Here is a 16,948-nt window from a genome sequence, read left to right as displayed (position 1 = left end):
AATTTTAATCCTTTCGACTGTCTTCGCTCGTGTATCGTTTCGAAGGGACCTGGGATCGTCAACGTGATAAATCGGCGATTTATTCACGAATTAATATGTCTTCTTAGGCTTCAGTTAATGATAGGACCAATTCAATGACATATTCATTAATAGCAATATGCATTAATTTGCGAGTATTACAGGTTGGTCTCGATTAGTGAGAATAATAAATTTCAAGTATTCGAAGAGTACGAATTCAAATAATGCGAACAATTTCAGGGATTTATTACTCGCACTAATCGAGACCTACCTGTATATTACAGTATCAAACTATTAAATAATTAAAATTACATTGGACCCAAGCCATCCCCTAAAAGTGCTGAAGAGTATGAACCGTAGCAAACGGGAGCATGAAAGCCTCAAAACTTTGATTCGATTTATTATCAAGCTTCTCGAGCTGGATCAAGAGTTCACGAAGAGTGAAGCAACTCTTGAGAGATCCATGCCAAGTCGAGGCACAGTCTCTATTAGAAAATTACAAAGTTGGACGAAGCGGTAGGACGGATAGAATTGATTTAGACAGGTCGATTCGTAGCTGACTAGCGATCACGAGCGTGCAAGGAAGACGCGGGGCATTTGTATCCACGAATTACAAACTTTTAAATCGCTAGCCGGACGAACGTACAATCCCCTGGCTTGTCCGTGTAATCTGTTCGACCTGTCGAAGATCGGATAACCGTCGGATGAGAAAAGGGAAGAAAAAGTTTGAAAAAACTTTGCTGGCTCCGTGGAAAAGCAGTCAGTCCTAGCAGTCGGCCAATCTGTCTGCCTGTAACCCAGAACAATTTTTTTTCTCTCCCTCCCCTCTAACCCGATCCTCTTCGCCTCCACCCCCCCCGGTCGGTCAAACTTTTCTATATCCAACCGTTCGAGTACCCTTTCGCTTCCTTCTCGTTTCCACGATTCGCGCTCGACTTCCATTGAAATCAATTATACCGACTTCGATACGATTTCACTTCCCTTCGCTTGCTCCTTCTTGCCGTACCATGAAATATTCATCCGGTTGCTTCGCGTGCCACTGAAGTACGACAAACACAGAAAGGGAAGATGAGAATTGATACAACGCAGGGATCGCTTCTAACTAAATTCCCACGTGCCTCGTTATTCTGAAACAATAATAAGAATTCCTCTTCTCCTTTATCTGAGAGAAGAGTATCACTGTATTTTATGCTCTCTATAAATGACTTTGAAATTGTAATTGCCACACGAGAGGGGGTAAAAGTTAGGAGTACGTGACACCGTTCGTAGAAACGTTGATAATCGCGAAGGAATCGGTACGCTTCTTTCCACGAATTTTCCGCACGAGTTTCCTCTACGAATGCGAAGCGATAACCGTCGGGGGGGTAGTCGCGATATGTCGGGGTTGGAAAGTTCCCGCGGACGGGTTGGTATCTCCTCGCGCTATAATTATTCGAGAACGGGGGTGGAATTCGCGGATCGAGCCCCATAACTCAGACAGTTTGAACGGAGCAGTCGGCTCCGGGCAGAAGTCGTGTCGCGGCCCCGTGGAAAGTTGCAGATCTCCGGGCTTCGCCAACTTCCTCAACGACGTGCCTTTGCAAACCTGACAGCACTACCGCTTCTCCTTTAGCTACCTGCTATGTTTGCCGAAGACGTTTACAATCTGCCGTACAGTTGATCCGTTTCTCGACAAATAGCGTCACGATAACGATGCCGGTGATGTACTGTTAATAGCGGATCTCGAGTTTCGAAATGGATTAACTGGCAGGAATTAATTTCAACGCTGTTCGTGTAACGTCTGCTACTCCATGTCTGTGCTTTTTATCCCGTGTATGACTGTATTGTAAGAGAAATTTCGAAACTTAGAGGAAGACACTATTGGTACACTTCCGTTATCTCGTAATCCAAGGTACGACAACCTAAGGAATAGACGAAAGACTCAGGCTCGATTTTCTATGATACCGCTTCGCGTTTCCCATGAATAAAGCAAGCGTATAAAATAAGAATCTAATACGTATCGTCAGAGAAATCACGACACCGGCGCGGCACGAAATTCATTCTGGTCGTTTCAAGTCTCGTAGCCCGACCTCGTTCTCGTTCCGTTGTAAAATCGGGCGACACGGCACATATTTGGGTTTCGTCATCGGGCCGAGACAGCCAGCGTGGTATCTCTCGGATTTAATTGCACCTGAACGAGGAACTGCAAACGTTGCACATCCTTTCCGCGGCGTGCCGTGGCTCACGAACTGCTGACTTCCCGAACCGCCTTCGGGATCCAACCTTTTGCTTCTCAATAATTAATCCCCGCCCCACGTTGGCCTGCTCTCGATTATCTTCCGGTGCCAAGCGGAATCGAATCGATTAGTCGTTACGTAACCGAACGAACGCGGCGGTTCTACGAAAACTGACTCACTTTGTTTCGAATTTCTTGTTGATCGAGAAGCTATCGTCTCGTACTCGTTGCTCAATCTTTGCATTGTCTCTCGTGTAAGATTTATGAATTGATAACAATTGAAAGGGAACGCGGTATCATCGAAATATTTGAAGAGTTTCCAGGAGAATTTCACGGGAACGTCTCACGATTGAAATATTCACGCGGAACAACCGAGCCGGATAATCTTGTTCGGAATATTTTAATAAAATATCACTTGTCACACTGCGGAGTGAACGTTTCAACTATCGAAGCAATCAGAATTTCTGCAGAAACTATGAAGCTGCGAAGTTGAAATTATATTCCGGATCGTAGCTGCGAAATTCCTAACCATTTCTATTATTGAAACCATAAGAATCGGATTGAAAGCTTCCACGTAGAGTTATGAATATTACTTCCCTATAGTTTCAGCACCCCTTTCTTTTCGATTCGAATTCAAGAATAGACTCAATTTTTCTTTAATTTAATTTTACTTGGCGCGAAACGCGGTCTAATTAAAACGCATTATACTACTTGATGGAGTCTGACATTTTAAGAATTTCGTTTTAAGAATTCCTGTCGTCTCTGTAATGTCATTTTCTTCAGGGAAGTCAACTATGCTCGCTACTGTGCATTTTTCTATATTTATATCTCGGTTTGTGTAAACTGAGTAAACCTAAGTAACCGACTGGTATTGTTTAAACCACCCTCTTGCCGTGTCGGTCGGCAAAGATAATTAAATGTTCTATTTCTGAAAGTCCGTCTTATACAGGAAATTAGGTTAAATGTCTGAAAGGAGAACGGTCTCGTGACACAGCTTTTCATTCCTCGCTATTCTTCGCCGTTCTCCACTTGTCCCAGAGAAACCGTTTCACCCTACACGCATGCTCGAGCGCGTACATCTTAATTACTCCGAGCTTCTGCTGTTCCAAATGAATCCTCTGTCTCTACATTCTTCGTTACTCCACAATAAGTCGTTTTCACTCGTTTCTGTGACCAAAATCACAGCCAACCATCTGGATCTCCTACATTTTCCAACTTCCCGGGGCAAATTTGCAATCTCCGCGAATCGTTGTTTCTCCGAAATTAGAATGATTATTTCAATTATGATTCTTATCTAAATTGTTGTGACCCGTGTCTTTCGGAATGTCGCAACGTCGTATTCACCGTGTTTGCATCGCGAAATGCGTCATTTTCTTATCTTATTTGGATAATTAAGAGTTGAACAAACGATGGACCGTTTTTAAACGATCTTTGTAATACGGAAAAAAGTAGGTCAGTCGCAGTGTAAATTTTGAGCGAGACTTTGAACACTTCAATCTTGCCGGCATTGTTTTGTTGCCTCGCAATTATTGCGCCCGTTGAAACATTTTAAGGGGGAAATTGTTAAATTACACGGACCGACGGCGTGGAGCGCGTTTGACCCAGTTTTCCGTGCCAAGGGACCGCTCGCGGCCAGCAGCGAAAAATATCAAATAATATATACATATATATATGTACACGCTGTTCGGAAAATGCGAACGAAAATTGCCGCGGCAGACGTAATATCCCGGCAAATTATAGCTCCGCTCGGAATGCTCGAGATATTGCATACAATCATAAATGCTTTAAGATGGAAATTAAGCGAAGATTGCAAGCATTGTGTAAAGCCACCCCGAGAGCTGTTGAATACATAATAGAACAGTGTCAACACCTGTTTCTCATTACTTCGCCGACTCTCGGCGATCCAATTCAATCTTTTTTTCTTTTCTATTGCCTTTTAAGTTGGACTTATTAGCGTAAGAGAAGAACGTTCAGTGTTGAGAAATTTAATACAACGATGCTTTTTACAGTGAATTAAGCCGCAAGTAGATTTAATTTTCAAGCGAAGAATAAAAGTATTCTTCGAGATTCGATTCTTTTCTTGAACGTAATCTCAGTTTGTACATTCTTCTTTAGAAAGAAAGCCTTTTCTTTTGCCCGTTTCTTTCGAGTTTCGCCCGACTCTTGCTCCGTTCATTCTCGTTCAAGATGCAACAGAAAAACAGTCGATAAAAAGGTACATTACACTAGTCGAACGGTCTTTCGGATGTGGTAGAAGGTCGCTTAACTAAGGACGAGCGAGCGAGAAATTTCATTCGATGAAGTTCGTCGAATGCCTCTCCTCATTAACGACTAATCAGCTAATTACTAGGTTACGCGGTGTCAATTATGCGCTTTTCAACTTCGGAACCAAGGACGAGGAGAGACGTACATCTCGATGACACGTAGGGACGCATTGATAGGTTCGATGAATTTATTTAATTAACGATTGGATCACTGCCACCGCGTATTTTTATAATTTAATCAATCAAACAATTGACACCGAAGGTGATATAATTCTTTGTCCGTCGTTCACACTATTTTTACAGTCCTCAGCAAATGATTCAATAAAACGTAGAATCATCAAAGTCTTATCAATTAACCGCGCGTTCGGTGAAGCATCTAAGACACAGTTTTCCGTTTCTCCGTTGGAGTAATGGAATTTCAGCGATGATTTATCTTCGCCGTAATCGAGGACGTCGGTTATTATTTCACGCGACAGGCGTAACTCGATTCCCAGGGGTAGCTGGGCCAGGCCAGAAGGAAGCTGTTCCATGGACGATCGACTAATTCATTCAAATTGCTCTCCCACGTGCTAGCTATTTTTCTTGTCGCTTTTCTCTTTCGAGTCGGTTCGATCGCGCGAACCACCACCGGCCTGTCCCGTTTCCATTGTTTCGAACGTTTCGAGTTTCCAAGCCGTCGCACCGCGGACAGCTCCACGTCCGACGCGGCGGGAAGATGAGGACGATAAGTGGAAACTGTGAATCGGAGGAAAAAGAAGAGGTTCTCGATCGTGGATGGTGAACCGACCTCCGAGCCCGAGAATAAACGTAGGCGTAATAATATGCGTTCGTTCGAATGTTGAAAGCCGCTTGGCCGGATGAAAGGAAACCGAAGGCGAGAACTGAACGATCACGCGAAACGAACAATCGCGAGTATTACTCGCGTGTATCAACGGCTACGCGGCGGTAATTGTTGCTTTTAATTAACTGACAGTCCTTAGGTGGGTCGATCAAACGAACCGGGTTGTGAGAACGAGCTTCAGTTGAAATTCGCATAAATTGATTAAAAGTAAAGGTAGAAGACGTAAGAGTTTGGAAATTTATCGTTGGTAGCATTAGTCCGGATTCGTCTGGAAAGTCGGCGACGCACGGTACTTAGCCTTTCGATTTCAGGACTTTAGGACTCTTCTTTCCGCTAAATCGACGAAACGATAACAGGAATATTATCTCTAATCCTCCTTATCTCCGTAGAAAACAGTAGTCGCTCGTCTAATGCCTCCGTATAAGCAGGTATCAGCGAACGCGATTTACACGTTGTTCCCTCGCTTGTTTCCTCGGAGGATTCTCAAAGGTAGACTGTTGTGTTGGTTCGCGCGGAATTGCCGTTGGACGGGCATCGCGATTAGCGTGGTGAAGCGAAAAGAGAAGAAGATGAAGAAGAAGCGGTGTAACGCAGGAATCTCGATCGACGGGGTGAAATTACCGGCGGCTAAACAGCCTTCCCCGTACGAAAGTGTTAACTGGCCCGTATATCCTTCATCGACCGCGTGATTTTCGTTTCGGGCACCGCGTGTCGATCGCGAGCTGCCTGCTCGCGCCCAAGCCGCTCCTAGCGCGGCAAATTATTAACAATCAGGCAGGTGTTTGCGCGGTTCGCAAGATTTGCTAACGAGCCGGGGCCATTTTCGAGGTGCCGACTCGAGGCATATAATTATATACGTGGCTCGCCTCCCCGAGCGCGTATGCATGCACCGACCGACGCAGCCGCTCATCTACTGGGTGTTCCAATTACGCAAATCGACGAATCGTAAACGATCAACCGTGAAATTTTGCTAAAACACCGAGGAAATGTGCTAGCAGAAACGATACAGCGTACACTTTAACTCGGTCGAACGGTTAATTCAAAGGAGAGAAACGTTTCCTTCGAAGATTTCGATAAATTGATTTCAAATTCGTGGTACGAGCTACGTTTCCTGTAGATTTTGTTAATAGAAGCTCGACGAGTTCCTCGAATCGGTCTTATCCGAGATCGCGTGTACGTGAGGGAATGAATTTCCTTTGCTGATCGATCTCGAGGTTTTTGGCTCTATCGTCGATTCTTTACGTCGAGGAAGCCCAACTTTCGATAAGACGACGAAATTTCATGAAAATCCCAAGGGAGGTAGCTTTCGATACGTCTCGGAAACATCATCCTCTTCGTTAGCTTCTGAAACAATTTATAGAGACACAGCAAGGTGACGTTTATCGCGTCCGCAAATGGTCCTTCGTCGCCATTATCGTCGCCATGTCGCACGGTGCAAGCGTGTCCCTGTTCTCGAAACACTGGGAATCGACGTGACTGGCCGTGGTGGCAGTCGTCGAAAATTTGCCGACGATTTCGAGCGTACGTTTCCGGGCGACGTGCACCGACTGCTGTCGTACGCGCACGTGTGCGCGCGGAAAATGAAAAGGGGAACGGCACGTAAACGCGAAGCTAGGTCAGAATCCGGGGTGCCGTGGTGCCGTCTAATTTCGCCACCCTGTATACCCGAACGGCCGGTCGGCCGCGGCGTGAAACCGGTGGGTATGATTACCCACTTTAGTTAACGATCTTCGCAGCCCCGTGGCGGTTCCGAAAGGTCAGAAAGAAAACCGCAAAGAAAGAAGGGCCGAGCGAAACCTCGAGCTACGCTCGGATCATCCGGCGAACCGAGCACGGCGACGATGAATTCCGAAACGTGCACTCGTTTCGCGAAACCGATTGGTACCGTTTTAATCCGTTGTCTAACGATCTATTTTAAGACCACGCGTATGTAGGAAATTGAAATACGACCGTGTGTTTGTAGACGTTTATCTTGAATGCAACTGAAAACAGCCGTAGCGAGTCGGAAAACATTTGAATTTGCAGAACGATTCAAACATTAACCTAGTTACGCCGCGAATAAATTGCAACGTAAAGAGAGGGAAAGCAAAAGAAAGGAAGAGAGAAGGTAAAAAGTTCATAGCTTTTTATAACGCGGCAATTTAGTGCAATTCTTTAAATAAAAACATGGGAAAGGATAATTAAGAGTTTTTGCCAATCCCTAACTAACAAGGGACCTTTTTAACTGATCAACAATATCCTCTTAACCTACATTTACAAATAGGTTTTACAACGGTAACATCATTAATTTTTCTTTCACATTTTTTTATTTTTAAAATTACATTCACCTGATTCTACGGAACAGCCTAAAAGGAATTAATTAAGCGTTTTCATTTGAACCAAACGTCCTGTATATGGGTTAAAACTACATTAGTTGTACAGCACGATAATGTTTAATTACACGCGTTCTTTATACTCTTTCGCTCCCTTCGGTACGTGGTGTGTTCTTTGACTCGTCAGCCACGATCGTCTCTCTGATGATACTCTCTTCTCCGCAAGGCATTAACTACCGCCTCTCTAATTCCGACTGCTCACTTTTTGATCTTCCCGCGATTTCTCATTAGCTTGCCGTACTACCGGGTCAGCGTGCACGTCGCCGGAAGTTTCACTCTCCTTTCCGCCCTTCCTTTGCAAACACTCTTCACAATCAGCCGGCGTAAAATTCTCAACCACAAACTCGGTTGCAAACTACGCCAACAAGTTTCCCCTAGCGATCCCGTAAATACGCCAAAGTTTCGCCATTTTTTCAACAATTTCCGGTAGAAAATTGCAGCCTGAAAGTTGACGCTGCACAGTCGTTCTCCGAAGAACGAGGAGTTATATCAGCCTGGTGCATCTACTTGTTTTCTCTGTTTTACAAGCTAGGCTCGTTTTCAATAATTTATTTTATCCTTCTTTATCGTCGTGCGCGAACGAAGAGAGCGAATACCGATAGTTTTCTCGATCGAACGAAAACGTGCAGGTTTAACGTGACAGACGAGATATGCAAATGGAATTTTAAGCAAACCGACCGAGCTCAAAGCAAATATTTGTGTTGCAGTGAATAAGCCGACAGGTTTGTTCCGCGGGAAACGCTAGATTTGCTCGAACGTCCGCTCGTTCTAAATGCAATTTTCTTTTTTGCGAAATCATGGAACTCTATTCGTTGTTATTTGAACGATAATTTTGTCGAATGAAATGTTTCAAGAAGGGATCCGAAGCAATTGTAGGATGTGTTTAAACGTTGAAAAGTGAGCACCTTAAAGAAAGTAGATATTTCCAAGAAGAGAATGGCCGGTATTGGATAACGAGTGGTGGTCCCCGCGGACAGGGTGGAACTAAAACGTTGAAAGTCACATAAGATTCCATCCGAAGCTGGCAACTTTTTTATTACACCACCGTGCTCTCCGAGGAGATAAGTTTCCGCGATAAAGAAAAGCTCGACACTCTCGATCGTGGAAAATTCGAGGGTCACTTACGTTGAACAAGTGCTGGGTATTACGAACGAGGGGGTTCGAACAGCGATCGGTGTAAATCCACCCTTAGTCGACTTTCACTTTCAAACGATTTACCTTCTATATGCTCGTTGACCTGTTTTAAATGGGTTTTACTGCTCGGATCGCGTTCGCACCCGGTTAGATATTTTGTTAAATTAAATTATCATTCCTTTTTTATCGATTTCAAATTGAATTTTACAAGATTTAAAAAAGTGATTATTCATTTTCTCGAGAAGCAAAATCTCTATTTGCGAACGTGTAAAGCTTAATGAGTATTAAGGAAGCATTAAAGGAATTTGAAGAATTCCAATATCTAATTTTTCTAAATTACTTTTATGAGCGGATGGGAAAAGAAGCGTGGAAGTTGACACGAATCGCGACACTACGCTCGATCACCGTCGTATTTCAGTAAACGCACGCTCGTCGGACAGCTAGTATGCAAAACGCGTGCATGTTCGTAAGCGTGAAATTACATAGTGTTCGACTAACGCTCGCGTTTCGGCGGAGCCTCCATGACGGTTTGGACATAGGGGTTGGCTCGGTTCAGGACCAACCGAGCTGGCCACCAGCTGACAGCCCTTACTTTGGAATCTCGTAAATGGTAGCACTGCTGCAATTAGCGTAATAAAGTAGCCGAATGCGAGCCCGAAATCGCGTATTCACGCGTGCCAAACTTGTCACGAAGGGTGCCCGCATCCTTTTGATTGATCTTCTTTCGCGACGCGTTCAATGTCCTTTGAGGATTGTTCTAGTAACCGAGCTTCGAAAATCCATCTGTTTTTTCATATTTTTCTTTTATTAATGCATAGTTTATTTGTTACATGTAAGGTACAGTGTACACGGTAAAAAGGTGAGAAAGTTTCGAATTTACGACGGAAGTTTAATATGTTTCCTCAAAGTTACACGGCTGTACGGCGTGTTAACCACGTTTTCGTTAATTAGATTTCGGCGTCTGAAGAAAATGAAATATAGGGTTGGTCCGTGAAACATTCTACAAATTATAAGAATTCTTGGATTCTAAGATTCTTATTTATTCAAATAGAATTATCATTGCTCAGCATCGAATGAGAATTTTAATTGTACAGATAATGTACAGATATCTACCGATAATTCCCCAATTTATACGTTATCTCGAGAAAATAATTCTTGGCTGTCGCGAAGCTTGTCATCGAGTTGATTCACGAAGCAGCAAGGACCAGGGCGCGTTCAGTTCGCCTAACCCATTCACCTAAGGTCTCTTCCGCTGTTCCAGGTGACTCTGATACGACGATACGGGGAGACTTTGAATGATAAATGGCGCGCAAGCCGTCTACGGATGCTGGCGCGGCTGTACATTTATTAGATGAGATTTATGCCGTTAAAGGACGGAATCGGTAAACGGATCGCGAATACCATTCCCGCGAAGCCGTGGAAAAGCAGTTTGAATGGGAGCTTCCCCGAAGGAAAATCCCTGCTCGATCGTGCTGCTCTCTTCTTATTCCCGCGCGTTCTTAATACTTTATGGGGCCGCGTTGTCGCGCGAACATTTACATCGAATACCTTGCTATTGCCAGGAAAAACTTGAACGCGTACATTTTTACCTCTTCAACAACGATGCCCGTACATAGCGGCAACGACGTGTTTGGATCTTTGTTGGTCGCGTTATACCTTCGCTTATTTGTACTTTAAAGTCTTTCGCTTAAATGGAACGTTACGGAAGCGATGCACCCCGATTTTTATTCCCTTTCAGTACAACATGGTACTTGAAAAATATTTCATACGTGTTATATATTTTATATATTAGAATACAGCCTTCGAAGCTGCAGTCGCGAACCATATTTTATCAATATCATTGAAAATTGTTTATTAAACAGAAATTGTATGAAAGAAATATCTCTATTATCCCTGTGTCGTTTAATTGAACAGTACCTCCGAAAATTCATCTCAATTTTCAGGAAATTAAAATAAACATTTTCACTCATTGTCTCTCATCCTGAAAATTAATTTCGAAACGATAACGAGCAAGCAAATTAAAAAAAAAGGAAAGAGCCACCCGCACATATAAAAAGGTGAAACGAGAACCGAATATTCCTGGTTTCAAGCTTCCGTGTCGCTCGGTGAATTACAAGACGAACGCGCGATCAGATACGCGCGGAAACTTCCGTCCTACAGAAAAATTACAAGCCACCGGGCTGAGCGTGAAAAAGATGAATCGAGCAGGTACTGTTTTACATGCGACGAGGTGAATACGCTTCATCCACCGAAGGAAATAACCGAGGCTATATGCGCATCGATGAAAGTTTCGTGGCGGGCATGTTAATGCGTTACAGATACGCCCCGCGAGCTGCTTCGAGCGTTTCTTGCAGCGCGGCGGCCAGAGCCTGGATCGATGGTGAACCGAAAGAAATGCAACAGATGCGAAGAAATTCCAATTCTCCTTGCCGATATCGTATGAAATTGATGCATTTTTTCACAGACGAAGGTAAATAATTGAAATTAACAATCGCGATTTAAAATCTACTCGAGATATCGGTAAGTTTCCACTAAAAATAACAAAACAAACTGAAGTGTGTACCGGACGATTTATAGTTGTATTCTGCTCTCAGGTGTGATTTTATCATTTGTTCTAACGATACTGCTATTTTTAGTCGAACGAGTGTCTATAATAAGAGTTCGGTGAAATTTTCATTGATAACCAAACACGTGCCGATAAAATTTTGATATTAATGATAACAGTTTAGATAAAGTTGTCAACACAATTTTTTTTGGACTTCTCTTTCATTCAGTTTCCTTTGTCAATTTGAAAAGCCAGCGATGAATTATTCAGGAACTCAGCAAGATAGGTGTACCTTAAAAACATGCCACTTCTTTTCTATACACGTGTAAATTAAACGATACACGTACTTGAACAGGAATACATTTTAGTTTCACTATCCTTACGTGTTTTACATTTTTAAATACGGTTACCTCGAATACCTTTTATGAAAAAGGATCAATGGGTACTGCATATTTTTAATTCTTCCTATTTATTTCTGATATTAATTTGAATAACAATGTCATCTGAAATATATTCGGTGAATGAACCAGGTGTTTGATTGAATGTAAATATTTTATCGACAATCGGCATAATTATCTTTGTAATAACTGGCCATTCTTGTACCAATAATCAATAGTCTCGATCGAAATTTGTCGTAAAGAAATCAATGAAAGACATGTCCTTGATTGAATGTAAATATTTTATCGACAATCGGCATAATTATCTTTGTAATAACTGGCCATTCTTGTACCAATAATCAATAGTCTCGATCGAAATTTGTCGTAAAGAAATCAATGAAAGACATGTCCTTGATTGATTAATCGCTTTCAATGAGTTGTTATAACAAAAGAGAATCAATCTTCGTATCAATCTACTATCGGTATATTTAGCATTCTCAATTAACACGTCGAATGACGTAATCACCACTCGGTGCCCAAAAAGAAGAAATAATGACTTTCTATTTTGAATGCGACTAACAATTCCAGCATTATTTTATTAAACGTCAATCACCGTTCCACAAATTTCCCTCAGACATCGTTAAAAAGAAGAAGGGAAAATATTCGCGGAAAGGAAGAAAGTAAAACGGCAACGCATTGTTGTAATACCGAAAAGACACACAATGCAGTGATTTTCCGATCGACCATTTCTTCCATTTTATTGACTTTCTCTCATCGAAATGCGGCGGAATAAAAGTGAAGAGGAACGTTCGATTTCGCTCGACTCGCTTCTCTCGGCCCGGCCATTATTGCATGCTTTTTGGGTCCAAACAGCTCTTCGGCTCTCACTTGTTGCTGTGGAGGATTTTTCCAGCAACCGGTCGAGGAATCAACGATTTTATTATTTTATAGACGAAGATCCAACGGGTCGTACGAATCGTGGCAGGAGAATATGATTTATGCAAGGATTAATGTCGGTTAGGAAAGATTGAAAAGGGGTGGATCGTGAAAAGGGTTTTCCCTGATACGACGCGATGGGTGATTTTGAAAGATGAGATGAATCGTAGATTCTTTGCGACTCGGCACAGTATAATTTTGCCCAGAAAACGACATAATTTCTCTCTTCACCGTAAGGTTCAAATTAATATTAATAAACGTACACGTTGAGATGAATCCCTTGACGTTCAATTTAACTAAAAGTAATTTTCGGTACGAGTGATGTTTAATTTTGTTTCCTATATCCGTGTTACATCAAGGAAACGAAAAAGATGATAAAGCACGGGGTTAATTTAAAACGAGAATTTTAATTGAACCAGAGAAGAAGCAATAGATAACAGTGGGGTGAGCTGCGGAAGCATAAGCCGTACAGAAATATTTAACGAAGGGTGTTGATCTTCAACGGGAGGAAGAATTAATTTTTCAAACGGTTGGTTACTTAGCCGCTTCATCCCGATGAATGCCATCAAAATTCCACTGGAGCTTTGGCTCGATATCCAGAGCCACGATATCGCGATCCCGACCATCCATACAAATCGGATTTTACCAAATTGGAGTACGATTTTCACGAGGATCGGTTCCAAGGCGCGCGCGTGCGCAATGGGCGGGAAAAAAAAACAGAAGAGAGAAAGAGATAAGAAGAACGTAGGGTCAGAAAGACGCTAGGAAGCGAACCGCGTGGATGATGAAGCGAATCAAGCAACGACGACGGTTTACGTGCGATGCAGCCCTAAAACATCGCCAACGATCGGTGGAGCAAGTTTCCTGGAAACGCGTTAGCAACGAAACGTTTGTGCTTAGAATTTTCAAGCGTTCCGAATTACATCCCCGTCACGGAGAATCAATGGTAACTGAAATACGTAAGTGACAACGGATACGACGACATTGTTCCTGCTCGTGAGAATTTTAATTTATTCCCCTGAGAGGTTAGCTGCAAGGATAACTAACAGGTCGTTAGTCACGAAATTCGTAAAACGGAAGTTTCTGTATTTAGATTACGTGGTTCGTCGACGGAGGTTCCCGCGTGAGAAACGCGTGGAAGTTGTGGTGGTATTCTACGCATTCGCTACCAAAGGGATGCTGGTATCACCTTTCTCACTAGTTTCTCACTCGATTAAATATTTTCATGTACATAGAACTATGCAGAGATGACAAGAGGAAAAATAAAAGATAATCAGAAAATAGGATTTTTGTAGAATAACATAGAATTTATTTTAAAAGAATATTCTAGAGAAAATATTTCGTACATTGAGTTTTCCTTGTGCATACTTAGGGCAGTGATGTATGGCAAGTTAATTAGGATCCCGCTCACTGGGATGCATCTTACGACTGTAGGTTCCATTGGTCGTATCAATAGAAAGGGTTGAATCTTCTAATGGGTACCCCGTTATTAGTTTTTGGGTACTTCTTATAGCATTGGTATGAATTTACAACCAAGTCCACCAACGTGCAGGCGGTGGAGACGCTGTAGAGGATGGTTCTGAGTTTGAAGGGGAAGATGGTTGTTCAGAGCTGCTTGGTGGTTCAGCAGAGCTGCTTGGTGGTTCAGCGGAGCTGCTTGTTGGTTCAGCGGAGCTGCTTGGTGGTTCAGCGGAGCTGCTTGGTGGTTCAGCAGAGCTGCCTGGTGGTTCAGCGGAGCTGCTTGGTGGTTCAGCGGAGCTGCTTGGTGGTGCAGCAGAGCTGCTCGGTGGTTCAGCGGAGCTGCTCGGTGGTTCAGCAGAGCTACTTGGTGGTTCAGCAGAGCTACTTGGTGGTTCAGCAGAGCTGGATGGGGAAGATGGTTGTTCGGAACTACTTGATGGTGGCGCTGGGCTGCTGGACGGGAGAGATGGTTGTTCGGAACTGCTTGGTGGTGCAGCGCTACTGGATGGTGGGGCAGAGCTATTAGACGGGGGTGCTGGGCTGCTTGAAGGAGAACTTGGTTCTGCGGAACTACTGGAAGGGGCAGATGGTGGTACAGAGTTACTCGAAAGAGAATATTGCTCTACAGTGCTACTTGCAGGCAAAGATGGTTGTTCAGAGCTGCCTACAGGTGGTTCAGAACTGCTCGGTGGGGAGGATGGTTGTTCAGAACTGCTTACAGGTGGAACAGGACTGCTGCTCGGTGGGGAGGATGGTTGTTCAGAACTGCTTACAGGTGGAACAGGACTGCTGCTCGGTGGGGAGGATGGTTGTTCAGAACTGCTTACAGGTGGAACAGGACTGCTGCTCGATGGGGAGGATGGTAGTTCAGAGCTGGTTACTGGTGGTTCAGGAGTGCTTGGTGGGGAGGGTGGTTGTTCAGAGCTGCTTACTGGTGGTACGGAGCTACTGGAGGGAGGTACTGGACTGCTTGAAGGAGCAGTTGGTTGCACGGAACTGCTGGTAGGCGAAGATGGTGGTGCCGAGCTACCTGCAGGAGATGGTTCTGTAGAGTTGCTTGAATGAGAATATTGCTCTACTGTGCTACTTGCAGGCAAGGATGGTTGTTCAGAGCTGCCTACTGGTAGTTCAGGGTTGCTCGGTGGAGAGGATGGTTGTTCGGAGCTGCTTGCTGGCGGAGCAGGGCTGCTACTCGGTGGGGAGGATGGTTGTTCAGAACTGCTTGCTGGTGGTGCAGGGCTGCTGCTCGGTGGAGAGGATGGTTGTTCGGAGCTGCTTGCTGGTGGAGCAGGGCTGCTACTCGGTGGGGAGGATGGTTGTTCAGAACTGCTTGCTGGTGGTGCAGGGCTGCTGCTCGGTGGGGAGGATGGTTGTTCAGAACTGCTTGCTGGTGGAGCAGGGCTGCTGCTCGGTGGGGAGGGTGGTTGTTCAGAACTGCTTGCTGGTGGAGCAGGGCTGCTGCTCGGTGGGGAGGGTGGTTGTTCAGAACTGCTTGCTGGTGGAGCAGGGCTGCTGCTCGATGGGGATGATGGTTGTTCAGAGCTGCTTACTGGTGGTACGGAGCTACTGGAGGGGGGTACTGGACTGCTTGAAGGAGCAGTTGGTTGCGCGGAACTGCTGGAAGGTGACGATGGTGGTGCAGAGCTACCTGCAGGGGATGGTTCTGCAGAGTTGCTTGAATGAGAATATTGCTCTGCACCGGTACTTTCAGAGGAGGATGGTTCCTCAGTGCTGCTTTCTGATGGTCTAAGTGGTGGTCCGGTGGTCCATGGGCGGGATGGTATGTGGCTTGGTACCGTTGGTCCAGGGGTGGTCGGTGGAGAGGATGGTTCGTCGCTTGGTACCGTTGGTCCAGGGGTGGTCGGTGGGGAGGATGGTTCGTCGCTTGGTACCGTTGATTCAGGGGTGGTCGGTGGAGAGGATGGTTCGTCGCTTGGTACCGTTGGTCCAGGGGTGGTTGGTGGGGAGGATGGTTCGTCGCTTGGTGCCGTTGATTCAGGGGTGGTTGGTGGGGAGGATGGTTCGTCGCTTGGTACCGTTGATTCAGTGGTAGTCACCGTTGTAGGTTCTTCAGTGGTGCCTGCGCCGTTTACGGGAGTAGAGTACACAACAAATTTCATCGAAAGTCCAGTGCCTATTTTTCCAATCACTGACACGACTATAAATGGGGTGGCAATACCCCCTTTGACTGGTCTGATCAATACATTGGCAGGGTTGATGTTTCCGACCCCGACAAACGAAATCACTTCTCCAGGAGGAGCATTTGCTCCAAGTGTCACCCTTGGTACAACGAAAGGTATCGGTGGCTGAAATGAATTCAAATTTTGCATTTTTTAATCTCTACAATCTCTATAATTCAATGTTCTCTTAAATAAGCTACACCCTACAGTGGCGTTAAATTAATCTAGAGGTGTGTTGAACTATTTATGTTGTTAATCACGCTAGATGAGCGATAAATTAATGAAATCAAGGAAGCCGTAGAAGTTCAAGAATGTTACTGTAATTCCTTAACTCGAAGTCAAATTGTATAACGTCTCTGGCCAATTTATTCTATTGTTCTATATTATTTAAATTTGTATAATTAATTTCTTGGTTTATAAAAGCAACAGGTTTCTTACCTTGATAATGAAACGATGTTGAATTAGAGTGTCGTTCGGTGAACGATGCCCCAAAATTAAATGATTAGCCTGCGCACAGGCTAACAGAGATATGCACACAAACAAAAGAACGAGCTTACGCATCTTGGCTGGTAGTTGTTACTGGTCAAATTGTTCTTTTAATTCTG

General features: G+C 44.2%; 2 protein-coding genes across 3 annotated transcripts in view; one reads left to right on the top strand and one right to left on the bottom strand.

Annotated features, from left to right (window-relative positions):
* LOC114871961 (zinc finger C4H2 domain-containing protein) overlaps positions 1–16,948 on the top strand; it is a 174,189-nt gene that overhangs the window by 41,579 nt on the left and 115,662 nt on the right. The gene's annotated exons all lie outside the window — the stretch shown is intronic.
* LOC114871987 (extensin-like) lies at positions 14,005–16,941 on the bottom strand. 2 transcript variants are annotated; one of them, XM_046286003.1, is made up of 3 exons: positions 16,782–16,941; positions 14,507–16,469; positions 14,005–14,422 (listed from the first exon to the last, which is right to left on the bottom strand). In XM_046286003.1, exons 1-3 carry the CDS (start codon positions 16,902–16,904, stop codon positions 14,229–14,231), a joined length of 2,280 nt encoding a protein of 759 aa, XP_046141959.1. In that variant the 5' UTR covers positions 16,905–16,941; the 3' UTR covers positions 14,005–14,228. The 2 variants fall into 2 exon arrangements, with proteins under 2 accessions (XP_046141959.1, XP_029034498.2); XM_029178665.2 differs by having other exon boundaries at positions 14,007–16,469.

This window comes from Osmia bicornis, chromosome 6, assembly GCF_907164935.1.
Source record: "Osmia bicornis bicornis chromosome 6, iOsmBic2.1, whole genome shotgun sequence".
NCBI classification, from domain to species: domain Eukaryota; kingdom Metazoa; phylum Arthropoda; class Insecta; order Hymenoptera; family Megachilidae; genus Osmia; species Osmia bicornis.
This window is presented reverse-complemented; position numbering and strand designations above follow the sequence as displayed.

Excerpts from the sequence above, each read along its gene's own strand:
- LOC114871987 (XM_029178665.2), bottom strand. The coding sequence starts at position 16,904 with ATGCGTAAGCTCGTTCTTTTGTTTGTGTGCATATCTCTGTTAGCCTGT. Across the intron at positions 16,470-16,781 it reads AACATCGTTTCATTATCAAG|CCACCGATACCTTTCGTTGT; the intron begins GTAAGAAACCTG and ends AATTCATTTCAG.